The sequence below is a fragment of the Salarias fasciatus genome, chromosome 14 (assembly GCF_902148845.1).
Source record: "Salarias fasciatus chromosome 14, fSalaFa1.1, whole genome shotgun sequence".
In the NCBI taxonomy this organism is placed as follows: Eukaryota; Metazoa; Chordata; class Actinopteri; order Blenniiformes; family Blenniidae; genus Salarias; species Salarias fasciatus.
The window spans coordinates 12489169-12507238 of record NC_043758.1 but is presented as its reverse complement, the minus strand read 5'-3'; the positions used below and the strand labels follow the sequence as shown (position 1 = coordinate 12507238).

Here is an 18070-nt window from a genome sequence, read left to right as displayed (position 1 = left end):
GTGTGTGTGTGTGTGTGTGTGTGTGTGTTTGTTTGATGTGTCGCAAGTGGGGATTTCTTGAGAGCATCACCTCTTCAGACAGAACACCCCCACCCCCCCAACACCCCCACCCCCAGCAGCGAGCATCATCAGGCTGCAGCCTAATTAGTGACAGATGCTATTAGGAGTGTGTGCGTGTGTGTTGTGTGTGTGCACGTCAGGAAGAAATCGGCCTGCAGCCACACAGATAAAGGTTATCATTCCAAAAATATGTTCATCTGCTGACTCGTTTCCAGCTTAGCTCTGCCCACAGCACACTGCTTGTGTGTGTGTGTGTGTGTGTGTGTGTGTTTGCTATGCCGTGCCCTCGTGTGCATGTCAGAAAGCCTCATCAAAAAGCCGACATTTCCACCAGCGGACATGGCAGAGAAGCTAATCAGGCCCGAGTCCGCCCTGAAGTGCTCTCGGTCCCATTTGCGTCCAGTCAGACGGACGGCGGAACAGGAGCGTTTACCATGCCGGGTGTTTTGACTCCCACGCTGCCGCGGCGCGAACGTAAGCACGGCTTAGCCTAAAACTTTAGAGGAGCACGGGCAGGATGGTTGGGAAGTGTGGAGATTATTTCATCTCCACGTCCATCACAGATCTGTTATGTCCTCTGGAAACCTAATTCTCTCCTCAAATACTGTTTTGTTTGCCTTCTGATTTCAATGAGAGAAAAAGCTCTTCTTTTTCTCTCTTTATGGCCATAATATTTTGTTTGTTAGTCTTCAGTCAGCCCGTCCACCAAACATTAAAGCAAATGTTTGATGTTTTTTTTAAGTATATATTTTCTTGCAGTATATGTTGCTAAAAATCATAGTCACAACCAGTTATCTACCAAATATAAATCATCTCAGTTTGTGTCATATTTAGAAGATAAGGCTCTTCCAGTGTTTGCTTTGACATTTGTGAAGCACCGTCTCATGTTTTGTGATGCTCCTGTCATATTCAGCACGGGAGCCGTTATTCAGCTCCGGTGAGCGACTCAGTCTCTCCGTCTTTCCCGGTCATTACTAACAGTTATAGTCTTCTGAGGGCAGTGCCTTGTCTTTACCTGGATTGATTTTGTAATTTCCTGAGTATCGATTACTAGATAGCAGAGCATTGTCTCAGGCCTGTCCTTGACTTAACATCCCTCCTCTGTCAGTCTTCCTCACTTTATGCAAAGCACACGCTCTCTCTTCTCTGAAGGTGACTTGGATTTCTTACTTCTACTACTGTAGTTGCCATGTATTTAATAAAGTAGCTGATTTAAAGGTTTTTTTAGGGGTTTCTTGTTTTGCTAAAATTGTTATATTGTGTAGTGTGGTGATCTTGTCGTGAGGATTTCCCAAAGCTTTAATGTATTTTAAAGACATGGAGGTTTTCTTCTGGTGAAAATATGAATTTAGCTTACACTGCCTCATGAAGAGTGACTATTGAGTAACTGGATCGTAGTGTATTTGCATGAGTAATGTTGATATCACCTGAAGTATGAAGCCAGAGACCCAATGTCAGCCTGTGTTCAGATATCATTGAACAAGATATTAAGTATGCATCTGATTTATGACCAAATAGGAAAATAGTTTGATTTTGGGGAACGTTTTCATGCTGTTTATACTGTAATAAAAAAATAATCTGATATCGGTCACATATCTGCAAAAAAAAGTCTGATTTTGGCTACATTTTCCCTGAACATGAAACCCTAACTCGTGCTGTCTTCGTCCTCCCCCAGAGCACTTCAACTACTTCGGGACGGACGACAAGCTGGGCCCCGTGGCCGTCAGCATCCGCAGAGAGAAGGTGGACGACACCAAAGACCTGAAGGACCAGTACCAGTATCGCCTCATCGTCCGGACGAGCGAGGTATGCATGCAGCGCGTGCCGCGTCTTCACCGCGGGGGATTTCTGTGTGACTCAGTCACAGGTTTAATCCTCGCCTGCTTCCAGTCCCTGCAGCCCTACCTGCAGCACCTCTCACCCTCTCTGCCCCGATCGCACCCTGCCGCCTCACCCCTCGGCTCTCCCCCTCTGCTCTCCGCCAGTGGAAAATTCCACCTGCTCAGTCTCGGCACGCTAAAGCCAAAGCAAACACCGGCTGCTCCGGCCAAAACTTTTGGCCTGCTCCCCCGGCGAGCACGCCCAGCCACTTTTCCACTCCGACGGATCAAACACTCCAAACGTGCTAATTGACGGGCCGGTAATTACCGGGAATTAGTTTGCAGATTCTATTCAGTCACCCCAGAGTTTTCAGATCTTTTATTGAAACGTCTCCATTACCATGAGAGGGCTCTCCACGCTCCATACTGAGGCGTTTTTGTCCTTTAATAGAGATTTTCAGATGGTCCAAGACTGAATTTAAACTCAGCGAGTGAATAATAATGAAGAGTTCAACCCTGACGGGCAGCAAAAGCGATTAAATGATAAAGTGAAATAAAATATGATAGTTACATAATTAGAGGTGTTTTTTTTTCTACTGAGAGCCGCATTATTGAAATAGTTTGTATTTTTATACATTCTGAAATTAAATGTGATCTAAAACCCAATAGGAAAACTTCATTTCAAAGGATTTCAGCTTGTAAACTCCAGACAGTGAGGATTAATTATATGTTAATTTTTATCTTCTTATATTCTGAAATGATGAATGAAATGATCTATACAATTTTATGATTGTGAGCCCAGATGAATATGACTTCAGCAGTCTTCAAGTACCTGATTTTCCAACATTTCTTGAATAAAGTCCAGGGAAAGCTTCCGTTACCTACCTCCTGTGTCACTTTCACTTCCTTCAGAAAGCTGCAGAACCACAAAACCGCCCTCAGTATATATGATGTAAAAGAAAAGAAAATGAACAGGGTATCTCATTTAACACATTTTAGAAGCTAAAACCTTTATTACCAGACATCAGACTTCAGTGTCCTATAAGGTTAAATGAGGCTGCAGCCTTAAACTGAAGTTCAAATCCCATTACTCAGGTTGTCAGGTAAACCTCCAAGTCGAAACATGTGGATCACATGAGTGACGACGGGAAGGAAGCGGTTAACATTCTCCCCCTTCTCTTATGTTTTGAAATGCCTTTTCTTTTCAACTTGAATTTCTGGTTCTCCTCCTTTTTTCTTCTTCTTCTTCTTTTCTTTTGATTTATGGCCTGCATTTCTGAAGTTGTGACACTGAGGTTCGCTGCCTCTGGAAGTAGTTCACCTGCATTTCATCAACACCTGTCAGAGTATCGGCGAGTTCACCCAGACGACGGCGCAGTCTCCCCGGGCCCGCGGCGTTCATGCGGCCTGCTTGTGTGTGGCTGCTGCCGTGTTGTTTTTAGCTGGATTACATGGCTGCCTGGCCTCATCACCGTAGCTCTGGTATAACAATGGAGAGCTCTCCGCCATCTAAGTACACAGAGCTAAGCTAACAGACTCCGATAGCACACCCTTGACTACTGTTCCCACACAGGGGAGAAGGAAAGAAAAAAAAAAGAGAGAGAGAGAGATTGATTGCAGACTTGATTCTCTCCCACTCAAGCCGCAGCAGCTCTCAGATATCCATCCCCCTCAAGTCTGTCATTTAATTTTGTGCAACTGTGCTGTCACAGCAAGGTGGAGACTTCCTTCTCTCTTCCTCCGTCTATCACACTTTTAAACACTCCTCTGATGCACTCGCTCGCTCAAGACCAGCCTGACCATTTCAACCTTTGTAACCCGAGTGGCAATCAGGCAGACGCGGGTCTCTGAGGTCCGGCCGCCTCTCCGGCCCCCGCCTGCCTCCGAGTCCATCATGCATTTTTAATGAATCACATGTGAGCGAGCGTAGTGAGAAGGAGCAGCCCACTCCTCCTGAATGCATCCAGCGTTATTACAGTCTCCGTTTGGAAGCAGGTCAGTTCCTCCACCAGGCAGCACAATGGTGGACAGAATATTAATTCACAATGCCGCTGGACTTAAACCCCTCCTTACAGAGCTTTCTGTGCGTGACTTCAGGGCAGCGGGGCACGGTCACAGGTCTTGAGGCGCTTCATTATTTGATAAACCTACGTATGAACCGAGCATTGTAGCCAAGTGCCTGAAACCTCGACTTTCCATGGTGACCCCTGTAAGGGAAGCAAGGCAAATAAACTCCATCCATCCGTCCATCCTCGCATCCTTCACACCAGCGAGCCTCCTCCAGTCACGAGCAACTGACGCCCCACAGCTGAAATTAACACTTACGTCCTCGTTCTTTTCCCCCGACAGCTCGTGACCCTGCGAGGATCTATTCTGGAGGACGCTGTGGCGTCGACCGGCAAACACGGCACGGTTCGGGGCCTGCCGCTCAAAGAAGTGCTGGAACAGGTGGTCCCGGAGCTCAACGTGTCCTGCCTGAGACTCGCACTCAGCACCGCCAAAGTCACAGAGCAGCTCCTCAAACTGGACGAACAGAGGGTGAGTTTGCTGCGTCTGTATCAGCGCTTCATGCAGTACAGGTGGATATTGGATGGTCGAGTTTTTCCAGGTGTTGTCGAGTGAAATACAGCGAGTGCCGACTGTAGCGACTGCGAAGCACAAAACACAAACTGATAAGGAGAGCCAGTGGCATACGGTGGACACAGATAGAGCGCATAAAACCTCAGTAACTTGTTTGTTGTCGGTGCGAACTCAGGCCGAGGGGATTGAAAGCAGCGCGGAGCCGGGCGTGGTGTGTTTGAATGTGTAACCGACAAAAGCTTCAATGTTTGGACAAGTTATCTCCCCTTTATTTAATCAAGGCGAAGGACTAGATGGAGGAGTTCAGTTAGCAGGTGGTCTGTTGTTTTTTTGGTTTTTTTTTTTTAGCAGGCGGTTTAACGGCAACAAATATGAGCTTTGTGGGTGTGAGCAAACGTCTAATGATGCAGGTGCATTAGAAAAATTAGCTAAGAATACTGAAAGAGAAACTCGTCTGTAATCATAATATACTTCAAATCAATCGTGAACTGCTAGAAGAGTCCGTATGGTCAAATATTTGTGTCTTTTTTAGCTTTAGTTCATAATAATAATCACAATTAAGAATGTTTGAAACCCTTCAGTTTATGTTTTGAATGTCTAAATACAACACATTTGGCTTTAGTGTTATTTCCAATCAAGGAAGAACACAGTAAGGTTATTAAACGCGTAAAAACTATTAAACAGTCTATCGTGAAAATGTAGTTAAAGAATTAAAGTAGGTCAGTCAAAAAACAGCTGTTGTCGACCACATTAATGGAAAGAGTGACAAAAAGGATTTTTCAAGTAGTTAAGTCTATTGCCACAAGGCTGCAGTTTTACTCCGTGTGGGGAAAACTTGATCCAGAGCTGTTAAAATTCTCTGCTCCTCAAAACAGTGTCGGGTCTAACAGGAGCTGCTTCTTCTAAACATCAGATTTAAAAACAGCCAAAGTTTTCCCAATTTTAAAAGTCAAGAGATCAAATAAAACATTGCCTTTATGGACATCGGTTACGTTTTCTGTTGATTGAATAGTGGCAATTATAATGGTGATACACAGTTTATTTTATATACTCTTAAGTGTGGAACTGACTGACAAAATTAAAAAAAAATTAATGATTTTATAGCTATTCTTTATAATGGTGCTAAATCCCTGTCTGGCTTTATTAACTGTGTATCGACTGCACTCCTTCAGCTGTTTGCATTGTGAGTGTGTAACACTGATGTCTCTCTCTCTCTCTCGCTCTCTGGCTCTGCAGTTAAGTCAGAAGCACAAGGTGGGTGTTTTGCTGTGCCGTGCAGGCCAGAGCACCGAGGAGGAGATGTACAACAACGAGGAGGCGTCGCCCGCCTTCTCGGCCTTCCTGGAGCTGCTGGGGGAGCAGGTGCTCCTCAAAGGCTTCACCAAATACGCTGCTCAGCTCGACACAAAGAGTAAGAGCCACTTTGCAACACCCACCATGTTTTCTCTAAATGAGACTTTTGTGTCTCGGCCTTCGCACATCTGAGAACTGACGTGTTCCTCTTTTCTTTTTAATGGAGACATTATTCATCGCTTCCTGGAGTCAAACAAAATTATCACTGGAAGAATAGCTATGAAACCCCTAATCAAACCGTAGAAAGTGTGTTTTTTGGTTGTAAGCAATTCTCTGCAATTCTCTCTCCTTAACAGTTCTCTTCAGTCCGTATAAAGCTGCAAAGGACATTTACGTAACACTCCTGCAGCACATCTGAATGGCCTGAAATCCACTGCCTCTGACAGACGGATGGATGCGGCGGTGTTGCCGATTCTTTCCCGATCCTAAACGTTTGCATAACCTCAGGAAGAAGACAGAGATGATCTGAGCATCCTCTCTCTCCTCCATCTTTCCCCAGCGGACTCCACGGGCACCCACTCCCTCTACACCACCTACCAGGGCTATGAAATCATGTTCCACGTCTCCACCATGCTGCCGTACATGCCCAGCAACCCGCAGCAGGTATGTGTGCTCTGCAGCACGGGCACTGTGTCACTGTGTGTGTGTGTGTGTGGATGTCTGAAACACTCTTTTTCTGTTACGTAGCGACTTTCAAAGCATGGCAGTGGTGTGGTTGTTAGTTTAAAGCTTTGTTTTTTTTTTTGTTTTGTTATTTTCAGAGAATTGTAAAACTGCTGCTAGAATATCGTGACGTGTGCCACGCTCATTTAGAGCCCATTCTTTCTTTTGTGTCGGTTTGTTGAGCCTTTGAAGTGTTTGCTCTTTGTTTCTTGGCTGACCTCTCTCTGCCTCGCTGAGTTTTACTGGATCAGGGTTGGGTGGGGTTCAAGCTCGATGAGTTATTAGTTGTTTTTGTTTTTTTTCCCCCATTTTTGTTTCACCGATGTGAATGACTGTTCCCTCTTAAGCTTTCTCCTTGTGTTTATTTAAATCTCGTGCTCTTTGTGTGTTTGTAAAATATCCTCTTGCTCACTGGTATGGTTTTTAGGGTTTACAGTGGTGTTTGCTCGAGACGCTCACGTGAGTGCACACATGTGCTCAGGCAAGCCCTGCAGGAGAACTCAGAATTACAGCGCACACTGAAGAATTACTACAGCTACCATCATCAGTTCTTTTTCTATAAGCAAAGTTTTTCTACTAAAAACATCAAGTCAGGAATCATCTGTATTTGCTTTACTTGAACCAAACGGTTTGAATGTCACAGCGAAGTCTTCAGTACAAAAGTATGATTTCATAACTGGCACAATAACTCCATCCAGAGGTTTCAGGACTGCAGCAGAAAAATGTTTGCTTGCTAAGATCAACCTCTAGGTGGCAGCACAGCACATGAACAGAGAGCCACGGTGGATAAACAGAGTGGGAGCGGATGAGTAGCCGCTGTGAAGCTGCTTCACCTTTTCAAGTGCACTACACTGAAATACCCGGGATTAGTAAATCACAACACAATAGTGATGTTAAGGGACAAGACTTTATTTATTTTATTTACTTGTTTCAGTTTATAAGGTGAGTCTTAAATAAATTAACATCTAAAAGCATGATTGTGCAACCTAATCCACATTATATGCTGTTTAAAAAAAAAAAAAAATCAATTAGAAAGTGAAGAAGTTTCATCACGCCTACAACTGCTCAAAATGAGTTTATAAGAAACGGGCAGATACCAGATGCGACTTACCTGATAAAATACTACAGTAAGTTGTGAGAGGAAACTGGGCAAGCACTGGAATCAGTCATGATATGATGAATAATAGAAAATGATTAACTTGCTGGTACAATATCTCAACTGTAAATAACACTTTATTTTCACATCAGGAACAAAAATTCACATTTTTCAAAGTGCAGCTTGAGTGAAGGATGCTCCTGTGCCACAATGAGAGAGAGAGAGGGAGAGAGGAAGAGAGAGAGAGAGTCGGTGGCCAAACTGTGGGCTGCATTACGTAATTGGTGCTTTCACACTTCTCTCTGCAGATGAAGAGAGGATTGGCAAGCTCTCCAGCACAGGCTGGCCTGAGCACTATATATCCTACATGAACACAGATAGGCGGACAGACCAGCACAGACACAAATAGCCCACACAGAATCCAAAAAACAAATTACATAAAGCGCTGTTGTTTGGTGTTTCACAGTGATCCTCTCAGCCTCTCGTTTCCCTCGTGAGACTCGGTGCAGTTCAGTGACTCAGAGCCGCCGGCGCCAATTAGGTCCTCTCATTTGATTAATTTGTCATTCTTATCTCCTCTCGTCCTCAGCTCCTGAGAAAACGCCACATAGGGAACGACATTGTAACGATAATCTTCCAGGAGCCCGGAGCGCAGCCGTTCACCCCGCAAAACATCCGCTCACAATTCCAGCACGTCTTCGTCATTGTCCGTGTGCACAACCCCTGCTCCGAAAACACCTGCTACAGGTAAATCTAATGCACGTTTGTGAACAAACCACTCTGAGAAAAACACAACTCTCACACGTCGTCTTTATCTTCCAGTGTCGCTGTGACGCGGATGAAGGACGTGCCCCCCTTCGGACCCCCCATCCCCAGCGGCGTCACCTTCCGTGACCCCGAAACCTTTCGCAATTTCCTCCTGGCCAAAGTCCTCAACGCGGAAACTGCCGCGCACAAGTCGGAGAAGTTTCACACCATGGCCACGCGCACGCGGCAGGAGTACCTGCGCGACCTGGCCGAGAACTACGTCAGCAGCACGCCGCTCGACTCGGCCGGCAAGCTCAACAACCTCATCTCGCTCGCGTCCAAGAAGCGCGAGCGCTCCAAGGCCAGAGAGGGGGCGGAGCTGGGCGCCGCGGGGGCGGTGGCCTGGAGGGTCCTGGCCCAGGACTTCAGCGGAGGAGGGGCGGAGCTGCCCTGCGCTCTGGGCCTGTCCGCCGAATACGTGCTCCTCATAGACTGCTCCACCAAAGAGGTGGTGTTCAACTGTTTCTGCGCCGACGTGATCGGCTGGACGCCGGAGCGACTGGCGCTGAAGATCTTCTACGGCAGAGGAGACCACATCGCGGTGCGGGTGCCCGAGGGCTGCGCCCAGGACATCAGGGAGGTCATTCAGAGGCTGAAGGTGAGACTCTAGAGTCTGTTCAGCCATTGAGGTTCACATGTGCACCTTAGAGAAAATTAGAGTCGAATAGTTTTTGAAATTGTGAAACTCCCAGAGATTCCACTTTTATTTGTTGTAATTGTAGCTTATAAGCCATTAAAATGCGTAACTGCCTTCTTATCACAGACTGACTCTGGCAAACCGTTGAACTGAGCTCAGGTCATTCCTGAACATTGAGCAGAAACTATTGTTTTCATTTAATATTCAAATTATACAGCTCAGTTGTTTATTAGCTTTACATCTTTTGTCTTGTTCCTTCCAAATTCCAGATCCATTTAAGATATTTTCTGTCCTTTTCAAGCCTTGATGAATCTTACAGGGCTTGGTTTTTGCTGTATTTGAGTCGTGAGACCAGGTTATTCTGTGACACAGTGCAGCTGCACACACTGACTCATCAGTCACTCTGCGTTTTGTGATAATCCCTGAAGAATCTGGCGAATTAAACGCTGGAAAAAGAACCGTGTTAATCCAACTGAAAGGAAGAGTTTTTTTTTTAAAAGGGTTTAATCTTTGTAAAAGCACCAAATGACATGCAGGATGTAGATGGATAAAGTTCCCAAAAAGACAGATTGAAATGAGTCCAGTCAATGTCGCCTACTATGAAATTATTCAATATTGTGGAGAAAAAAAACAATAGGTACAGTAACTTAATTTATTTCAACTAATTGTTTTACATGGAGGTATTTTATATGATGATGATGTTCCCCTGAGTGTTCAATGCTAGATGCAGATCTAAGAATATGAAAATCCTGCAGTTCTCATGTTTGTTCTTCCGCCCCGTCCTCTCCTGGACCAGTCGCTAACGGTGGGATGTGAGACGGTGGACATGACCCTGAGGAGGAACGGACTTGGACAGCTGGGTTTCCACGTTCGACTGGACGGCACCGTGGCCGAGGTAGCGGCTCCCGTGGCCAGCGGCCCTCTCGTCATTAATCCTCAGAAGTTTCCGGGCGCTTCATCTGCTTGTGCCTCCTCTCTGCAGGTGGAGGAGTACGGCTTCGCCTGGCAGGCCGGACTGAGGCAGGGCAGCCGGCTAGTGGAGATCTGCAAAGTGGCGGCCGTGACGCTGACTCACGAGCAGATGATCGACCTGCTGCGGACGTCGGTCACGGTCAAAGTGGTCATCATTCCTCCGTACGAAGAGGGCGGGCCTCGCAGGTGTGTCCGCGCCCTGTGTGACATTTCCTCTGAAGCAGCAAGAGCGGTTGATTCGTGAACAGCTGTAATGGATGCAGGTGTTTAAGCAGCGGGCGCTGATGGCATGGGAGCGCTGAGCAGTGGAGGAGTGAGCAGGAACGAGCGCAGGACACTCCTCACTCACACACACACACACACACACACACACAAAAGCCTGGGTGAGATAGTGGCCAGACTCCAATGTTCTGAAAAGGATTTTGTGTGGGAGTGTGTGAAAAGAGGAAGCGAGCGAACGGGGAGAGACAACCATGTGCGGATGAAGAGGAAACAGGCAAAAAAAAAAAAAAAAAACCGAGGAGAGACAAAAAGAACGACGTGCTTGTTTGACACAAATTAGCAAAATCAGCCTTTCTTTGTTTCAGTCTTCTCAACAAAATTAAATCCTCTCTGCTATTGTCATGTTTAATCTCGTCACAATTCACATTTTCATCAACCTTTTTTATCCTTTATCTACACGAGAGGCTCGTGCGGCGTTGGAGAACAGTTTGGGAGGTGGAAAAAAAAAAACAGCTCCAGTGTGTCCGTGCTTGTGACTGAGCACCAGCGCGCCTAAATACAGTCATTATGGCGGCATGTGTGATCGCACAGTGGTTAGATTTCTTTAATGTTGGAGGCAGTTTAATTACACCAAGTTGGCACTCAAACACACTCGAACACACACATACACACACTACTGTGGTATTGGAGCGCCCGATAATTAGAGTCTTGTATTTCACTCTTTCCCCCTCACCCTCTGTGCCTCGTTTGCTGTCGTGTGCCAGGCAAGCAGATTGCATGAGATTAAGGCCTGGAATCTGCAGGAGATGGGGGGGCGGAAAAACCCCCACAAAAATAAATAAATAAAGGAGTGGAAGTGATTAATTAAAAATGCATGCCCTGTGCAAATGAAAAGGATGGAAAAGAGGGAGGGAGGGAAGGATCAAGAGAGAGAGCGAGAGAGGGAGGTATATTGAGTGAGTCCATGAGCCGGAGAGGCAGAGGAGCTCTCGACGAGGAGGACATGTCTCAACACCGCCGAGAGTTAGAGGAGTGGGCGGAAGAGAGAGAGACGGAGAAACGGAGGAAAGTTGGAAGCGTGCATCTCGGCGTTGTGTCTCAGCCGTGAGCAGACGGGATGGACGGACGCGGCGGCGGAAAGGTGTGACTGATCCGTGTCGGTAGCGTTTGTGTCGCAGAGTTTCCAGCTGTGCAGCCGGCGTGATGGGGGGAGCGTGCCGGTCGGCCGATGTTAACACCGCTCACTCTGAGGTTTGTGCTCTCTGAGGTCTGAGCAGCTATTATGTAACTGGTCATGATTTAAAGTATTTCTTCTTTGATTGCATGCTTTGCACTCATTGATGAGCTTTTCTTTTACCTTTCGATCCTTCGCTGCCATTTGAAATCCGTTCAGCTCTTCATGTTCCTCGAGCTCGACTTGTTGATGTGTGGGTGTTCGCATGTGCGTCTGTTCTGTTTACATCCCTCAGAGGGCTACAACTACCTCCTGTTTCCTCTGTTGATAAACTAGCTGGGTTTTTTTTTTTTTTTTTTTTTTCCTTGAGTGAGATGACTCATTTTAACAAAATGCCGATCCACAATGCTGGACGCCAAATGTTTTATCTCACACTCGCACTTTACAGTGGTGTACATAAATTTAAGGTGGGGAGTGATAAATTGATGAAGATGGGCAGTTTATTAGGAGAAATCATGATTTGGCGTGACAGGCATTGGCCTCCAAAATCGCTTCTGGGGATCGAACCACAGATCTGCTGTGGACGTAGGCCAGCTCACATCCCATTGTCTCATCGTGTAATCCCTCACAGAGTCCATGAGGTGGAGATGAAGGCTCTGTTGTGTCCACAGCATTGCTCCCGATAACAACAGGCTCTTTTCCAAAGCCTAAAGACACAGTGACAGTAAATACTCCCAGTTCAAAGATAAGCCGTTCACTCAGCTATCTGATTTCTCGCTTGAATGTTGCATTTTTATGTGACACAGGTCTGCAGATCTCTGCTGTCACGGCGGAGCAACCACAGACGACGGCCTCAGATAATTTCCCAACAAGGCCAGAAATTTTCTTGACTGCTGCCTCAGCTCTCCCCGACGTGGGACTGCTGCTCTGAGCCGCAGCCCCGATAACAATCAATAGAAACGCGGCAGATAACAGCATGAACATGGAAGCAACACCAACGCTGCGCCCAAGCAGAGTGTGCAGATTCCCAAGGAGCTGAAATGTTGGACTGCATCCACATCCTCTGTCTAACAGCTCAAATCTTTGTCTGCCTTGTTTTTTAATACACTGAAGTTACGGACGGTATACGGCAATGACGTTCAGGATAACGTTGTTACTTTGTCTTCTCTTAAGTATATCAGAGCAGTTTTGACTGCAGACTCGTTGGGAACAAAATCAGTAAATTTATTGTACACAAGTTCCACACAGTACAGTTATACAGGAATTATATGTCCGAAGGCAAACAAAAGCAGTTATTTTCTGTGTTTGCTATAGTCAGTAATCTGATGGTGCACAATTCTTTTTAAGCATTTTCTCAACATAAAGGAGAACTACTGAGGCTGTGCATGTATGCTTTACTTGTTCAGCTGGCCTCATTCAGTTATACAGTGAACATTTCATCAGTTTATCGGCTAAATTATGCATTTTGGACGGATAGTGGAATGTGATCTTTTAGGGAAATGCTGATACTATGGTGGTATCATTGTGCATTACTCACTTTTTACACTACTTTTTGCAATCGGCACTCCTAGAAACAAACAACAGTTTATTATAATATCATAAATCAATCTCAGGAGGGAACACATTTATTGGGAGCAACACGTGGTTCATAGTCTTCTACTAGAAAACCTCTGAAATATAATAAGAGCACTCATCCCCTACTGAGCCACAGCCGCCCCATTATCACCAACGTTATGTTTCAGAATCAGATCAACAATATGATTTTTACTTATTTTGTAATGTTTGGATGAAATGATGATCCTAAAGAAATGGACTGCTGTGATAATGATGTATTGTAACCAGGCCTTCATGTTCTCTTTGCTGAGTTTGCTTCTCTTTGCTCATAAATGTCAATTATCACTTTCATCTCACCTTAACATCTTTTTTTCCTCCTTCACCCTCCTCTGTTCCTTTTTCCTCCCCCAGTCTTCATTTGTTCTGATCTCCTGTATACATATTTGATGGCTCCCTTCCTCTTGTAACAGGCTTTCTGAATGAAATAATGATGACGAGTAAAAGACGGCAGGCCAGAGGCTACGGAGGGAAGAAGAGAAAATTTCCAGTTGTGTTTCGTGTCCAGAGTTGTTAAACGGGATGACCGCCCTTGGAGCTGAAAACTCTCTGTCTCTCATTCCATAATTGATGCGAATAAATACCAGCTTATCTTCGGCGCTGTTTCACACAATGCTGCAGTTGATTGCTCTTCAGCAGGAAGCTTTAATGCTGGACGTCTCTGTAGTTTTGACTGAAGGACTCTCAGATGACAGTCTTAAAGAAGAAAAACTGATACGAACTGAGCTTTAATTATGGTGCATTCACTGTAACCTTCTGCGCTGTCCGTACGCGTAGCTGCTACATATAGTGAGACCTTGAGTGCGATGCTCTTTGATGTGAACACACACACACACACACACACACACAGACACACACACCAAACGCATGCTTGACCTCGGCCTCACAGTAGGCGAGATGGAGACCTTATGTGCCAATAATCAGTTTCCTCTTCTCTCTTTCCTCCCTCCATCGGTGTCGGGGGAGCTCATTAGTGAGCTCTGTTCCGTGTCTGCCGTGTGTTTGAGCACACACACACACACACACACAGCGTGTTGCGAGTGGACAATAAAGCAGGCTGCAGTTTACACACATTGAACTCGGGAGTGCAGAAGCTACCTCTCTGGTTCAGCTGCAGTTCAGGCCTTCAGAGGCCTTCGCCGCCGACCCACAGCCTGACGGAAGCTGAGCAGAGGAGGAAAACTTGTGTTTTGGTAACATTTCAACCGACTGGGTGTCTCACAAACTGTCCCGCTCGGTGTCTCTTCAGGGGCTGCACAGAGGAGTATGAGATGAAGACCATGGAGCAGAAGCCGGACCCGGAGCCGCTGGCAGCAGGATACCGGCCCTCTCCGCGCCAGACTTGGCGATGGGAAAGCTCACCTGTCCCTCCGGGTCTCCACAGCACCCCCAACCCCCAGCGCTGGGCGCCCATGGGCCCCCCGCCTCCCCCGCTGCCCCGCTCACACAAGACTCTGATGCCAGTTCCCTACAGAGAGCCGCAGCACCTCAACTCCAAGAGGTGAGCCCCCGAGCTGCTGCAGCTACAGGACATTTCAAATTAAATTAACTAGAACAAGAAGAGTTCTGGTTTGAGCAGAATATGATACCTTAAGCAGCGTCTCAGGTTTTGTGGCTCTGGTTGGTTACTTCCTTTGTAAACCAAATAAGTTTTTAGGAGAAAAAAAAAGAATTGACCAATTGGTTTTTTTCCCCCTTGTCCTGTTGAGCAGCTGAGGCGGACAAAATTATGTGATTGAAAGCCTTTTCGTGTCTGATTTTAGCGTTGATTGACCAATTACACCGCTGCAGACGGTGATTATTTACAACCTCGCTCACAAACACCATGACTGATAATGCTGTGACTGGTGACAATCCCCTTTAGAGGCTCTGTGATAATTAATTAGGGATTAGACCATGAATAATTGATGAATAAATACACACACAGACGCTCGCTCACAGTGGTAGCCTGCTCTCATGAACATCGCTTCACTTTGCTCCGTCGCTCTGATGGTTTTCCAGTAAATAACTGATGAAATGAGAACAATGGGGAGTTTCTCACAGAAAACTGTCTTATTTCTTTTAATGCTGTGAAAAATATGAAGTTTCTAATCTCAGCACTTTATATTGACACACACATAATTAGTGCGTCATTCTTTGAAAATGATGTTACCTGCTAATCAGAATTGTCAGCCAGAAATTAGTGTGGTCTTCCTCCCATAGTTCAGATCAGTGTTTTAGTTTTGTGTGTGTGTTCGTGCATGTGTGCAGCGTTGTTCTTCTGTACTGGTGAGGACCTAAACCTGACCGCACACTAACACCAGTGAGACAAAGTCTGGGACCCCATAGCGGAGGGGGCCCAAACATTTTAGGTTAAATTAATGTTTTCCTTTCTTTATCCGTCCCTTCAGGCCAGTGAGCTACCCAGAAAACCACTACAGCCTGTCTCCTGCAGGAGGCGACAGAGTGCTGCCCTACAGAAACCCCTCAGCCAGTTTCTCCTCGCCCTCGCCCTCCGGCCTGGTGGGCCTGTCCACGATGGGCCCGCCTGGAATCACCCCAGGGCCCTTCGTGCGCTACAAGCCCTCACCTGACAGGTGTGTGTGTGTGTGTGTGTGTGTGTGTGTGTGTGTGTGTGTGAGTGTGAGAGCGGTCCTTTGTTCTCGCTTCTCTGATCCTGATTAAACGTGTCCAGCGTTACTCACAGCCGCCGTTTTGAGTGAGAGAGGCAGGCTTCCTCGGCTCACTGAGCGAGAGCGAGCGCCGTGGTGTGTTCAGGTCTGCAGCCTCGGCGTGTGTGAACACACCGGCTCCCAGAGGAAGGATCTGCCGTGTGGGCGGCTCTTCCTCACAGTGTGGAGGTTGATCGCATCTCACCCGACCAGAGCGACGTGCTTTATTCAACTGTCGTCAGGATGCAGAAAACCTCCTGTTCGTCCAAACTGGATGTTTTTAGGGATTGCTTCGGGGCGGGTTATCTCTGTGGTTTTCAGCTTCATCTTGTCTCTCTGCTGTTTCACACTGATACTTTTATGTGATTTATTTGCAAATGTCATCAGTGTATAAATGTTTACAATGAACAATAACGTTCATGTCTTCATGTAGATATGGACCAGGACAGCGCCCCCTGCTGCCGTATGAGCCCCACCTCAGCGTGGACATCGCCTCCAGCGGAGAGTCGTCGTCAGGCTTCACCAGCCAGGAAAGCACAATGGAGCGCAGCAAGACGGGTAAATTGCCTTCAAAATAGAAAAAAAAATAGTTCAGAAAATATTTATAAAGGTTAGGATTTGAATTGTGATATTTATGGCCCCTAAATAAAAAGATTGAGAAAACAGTAATATTATAAATATTCAGTTTTGTGAGGCTTTTTCTTTTTCTAGCGTTGTCAGCTAAAAATGAACCAAAAGATTTAAACAGTTTCACTTTATGTGAAATGAATCTTTCAACGTTTACGTTACATTTCTTTCTTCATTGCTTTCTGTTTTTCTGAGATGCGCCTGCACTCTTCTGTTTCTCATCAACATAAGGAGCTTCGGTGTCTTTTAGCTATTAGTTATTCTTCTATTTTCCTCATTACTTTTCCTTACAAAAAATAAAAATTCTCCAAACAGCCACAGTATCCTTTGTAATCAGCACAACACTTCAGAAGGAGAAATGTATTGATCCTCCACTCAGCTCCAGTCACTGATAGCTTATTATCACGGGAATCTTTCTTTCATGTAGTCGTGTGAGTTGCACATTTAGCAGAGCAGCACTAACTGTAAATTATCTTCTTTGAGCTCTGAATCTACAGAGACAGAATGAGTGAAGGTCACCTGTGTTCAGTGAACAGAGATATCTGCATGTAAAGTAGCTGGAGACTGGGGAAACGCCTCATGCCAGGTATAAAAGTAGTCTGGTAAAACGCAGCTGGGAAACGAGTCGTATTTCATCCCAGGTGTGAACTGGGTCAAACTCAGCAGCTACCTTGTGAGCGCAGTGGAGTATTTAGCAGCTTTAGAGACCGATCCCTCCCGCAGGAATCAGTTGAGACCAAAACGAGAGCATGAAAATTAGATTAGCGTTCACCTCTGGGAAGAAAAAGAACTCTCAGGGAATGCCAGCGTAAGTTCATGTCTGGAGTGCAATGTGCAACTGTTGGCTAATATGTTCGAAGTATCATAAGAAAGGAGACTTTACAGCAGATAGTGAATCGATCAGTCATTTTATAGAGAATGTAGGTCAGCAGCCACAAACCCTGCAAAACTGTTCTCTCGTCATGTGTTGAGCTTCCTCTCCTCCGTCCTTCATTTCTGTTCTCCCTTTATTTAAATGAAATGCATGACATTATGAAACCATCCGTCCATCCATCAGTTCCACCTCCTGTACTGATCCGGTCTCAGCTGATTATGGAGGAAGCTGCAAAACACACACACACACACACACACACACACACACACACACATGCACACACACACACAGTGGTGTGTGTCTGCCCCCAACCAGACTTGAACCATCTGTCCTATCGCTGTGAGGCGAGACCACCAACCACTACATCTAAACCATCTAAAGCCTGCGCATCAAAACACAATGAAAGAAAAGAAAAATAGGAATTTCATTTTTTAAAAAAAACGGATACCTTTACCTGAATTCTTACCAAAACCTCATTTATGTTCCTTTTCCCTCAATAGAAGCTCTTTTCTGTCTTTGTTTTTAATGACTTTCGTCGTTAGAATTTAGAACATTGTGCAGGAAATGACCAGTCAGCTTTCTTTTCTTGGTTTCTGCAGTGTGCTTGTATGTGTGAACGTGTGTGTGTGTGTGTGGATGGATGGATCGGAGTGTGATTTTGAGTGATGGAGTGTGTGGGGGGAGGACTGTGTTTAAATGTGCTATAAGATTTTAATCCTCTTTGCCAACCTTGGCTGTGCAGTGTAATTTGGTTTAATCCTGTGAGTGTGTGTGTGTGTGTGTGTTTTCTGTCCAGAGCCCCTCTGGCATGTCCCAGTGTCGGCACCTCGGGGAGCAGGTAGCGGAGGGGGCCAGAGGAGGCTGCCCAGACAGGATGTCCCAGGGAAAGACTCTCCAAACAGACACTCCAAGGTCAGACTCGG

At 45.9% G+C, this 18070-nt stretch overlaps 1 protein-coding gene across 1 annotated transcript in view; it reads left to right on the top strand.

Moving 5' to 3' along the window:
- Nucleotides 1–18070, top strand: part of sipa1l3 (signal-induced proliferation-associated 1 like 3) — a 72083-nt gene that overhangs the window by 47759 nt on the left and 6254 nt on the right. The window contains exons 5-16 of the mRNA XM_030107994.1: nucleotides 1736–1866; nucleotides 4230–4418; nucleotides 5697–5871; nucleotides 6313–6416; nucleotides 8162–8319; nucleotides 8395–8977; nucleotides 9813–9911; nucleotides 9999–10174; nucleotides 14245–14496; nucleotides 15386–15571; nucleotides 16080–16204; nucleotides 17944–18059. Coding sequence (XP_029963854.1) covers nucleotides 1736–1866; nucleotides 4230–4418; nucleotides 5697–5871; nucleotides 6313–6416; nucleotides 8162–8319; nucleotides 8395–8977; nucleotides 9813–9911; nucleotides 9999–10174; nucleotides 14245–14496; nucleotides 15386–15571; nucleotides 16080–16204; nucleotides 17944–18059 — 2294 coding nt within the window. The remainder of the gene's footprint in view (nucleotides 1–1735; nucleotides 1867–4229; nucleotides 4419–5696; nucleotides 5872–6312; nucleotides 6417–8161; nucleotides 8320–8394; nucleotides 8978–9812; nucleotides 9912–9998; nucleotides 10175–14244; nucleotides 14497–15385; nucleotides 15572–16079; nucleotides 16205–17943; nucleotides 18060–18070) is intronic.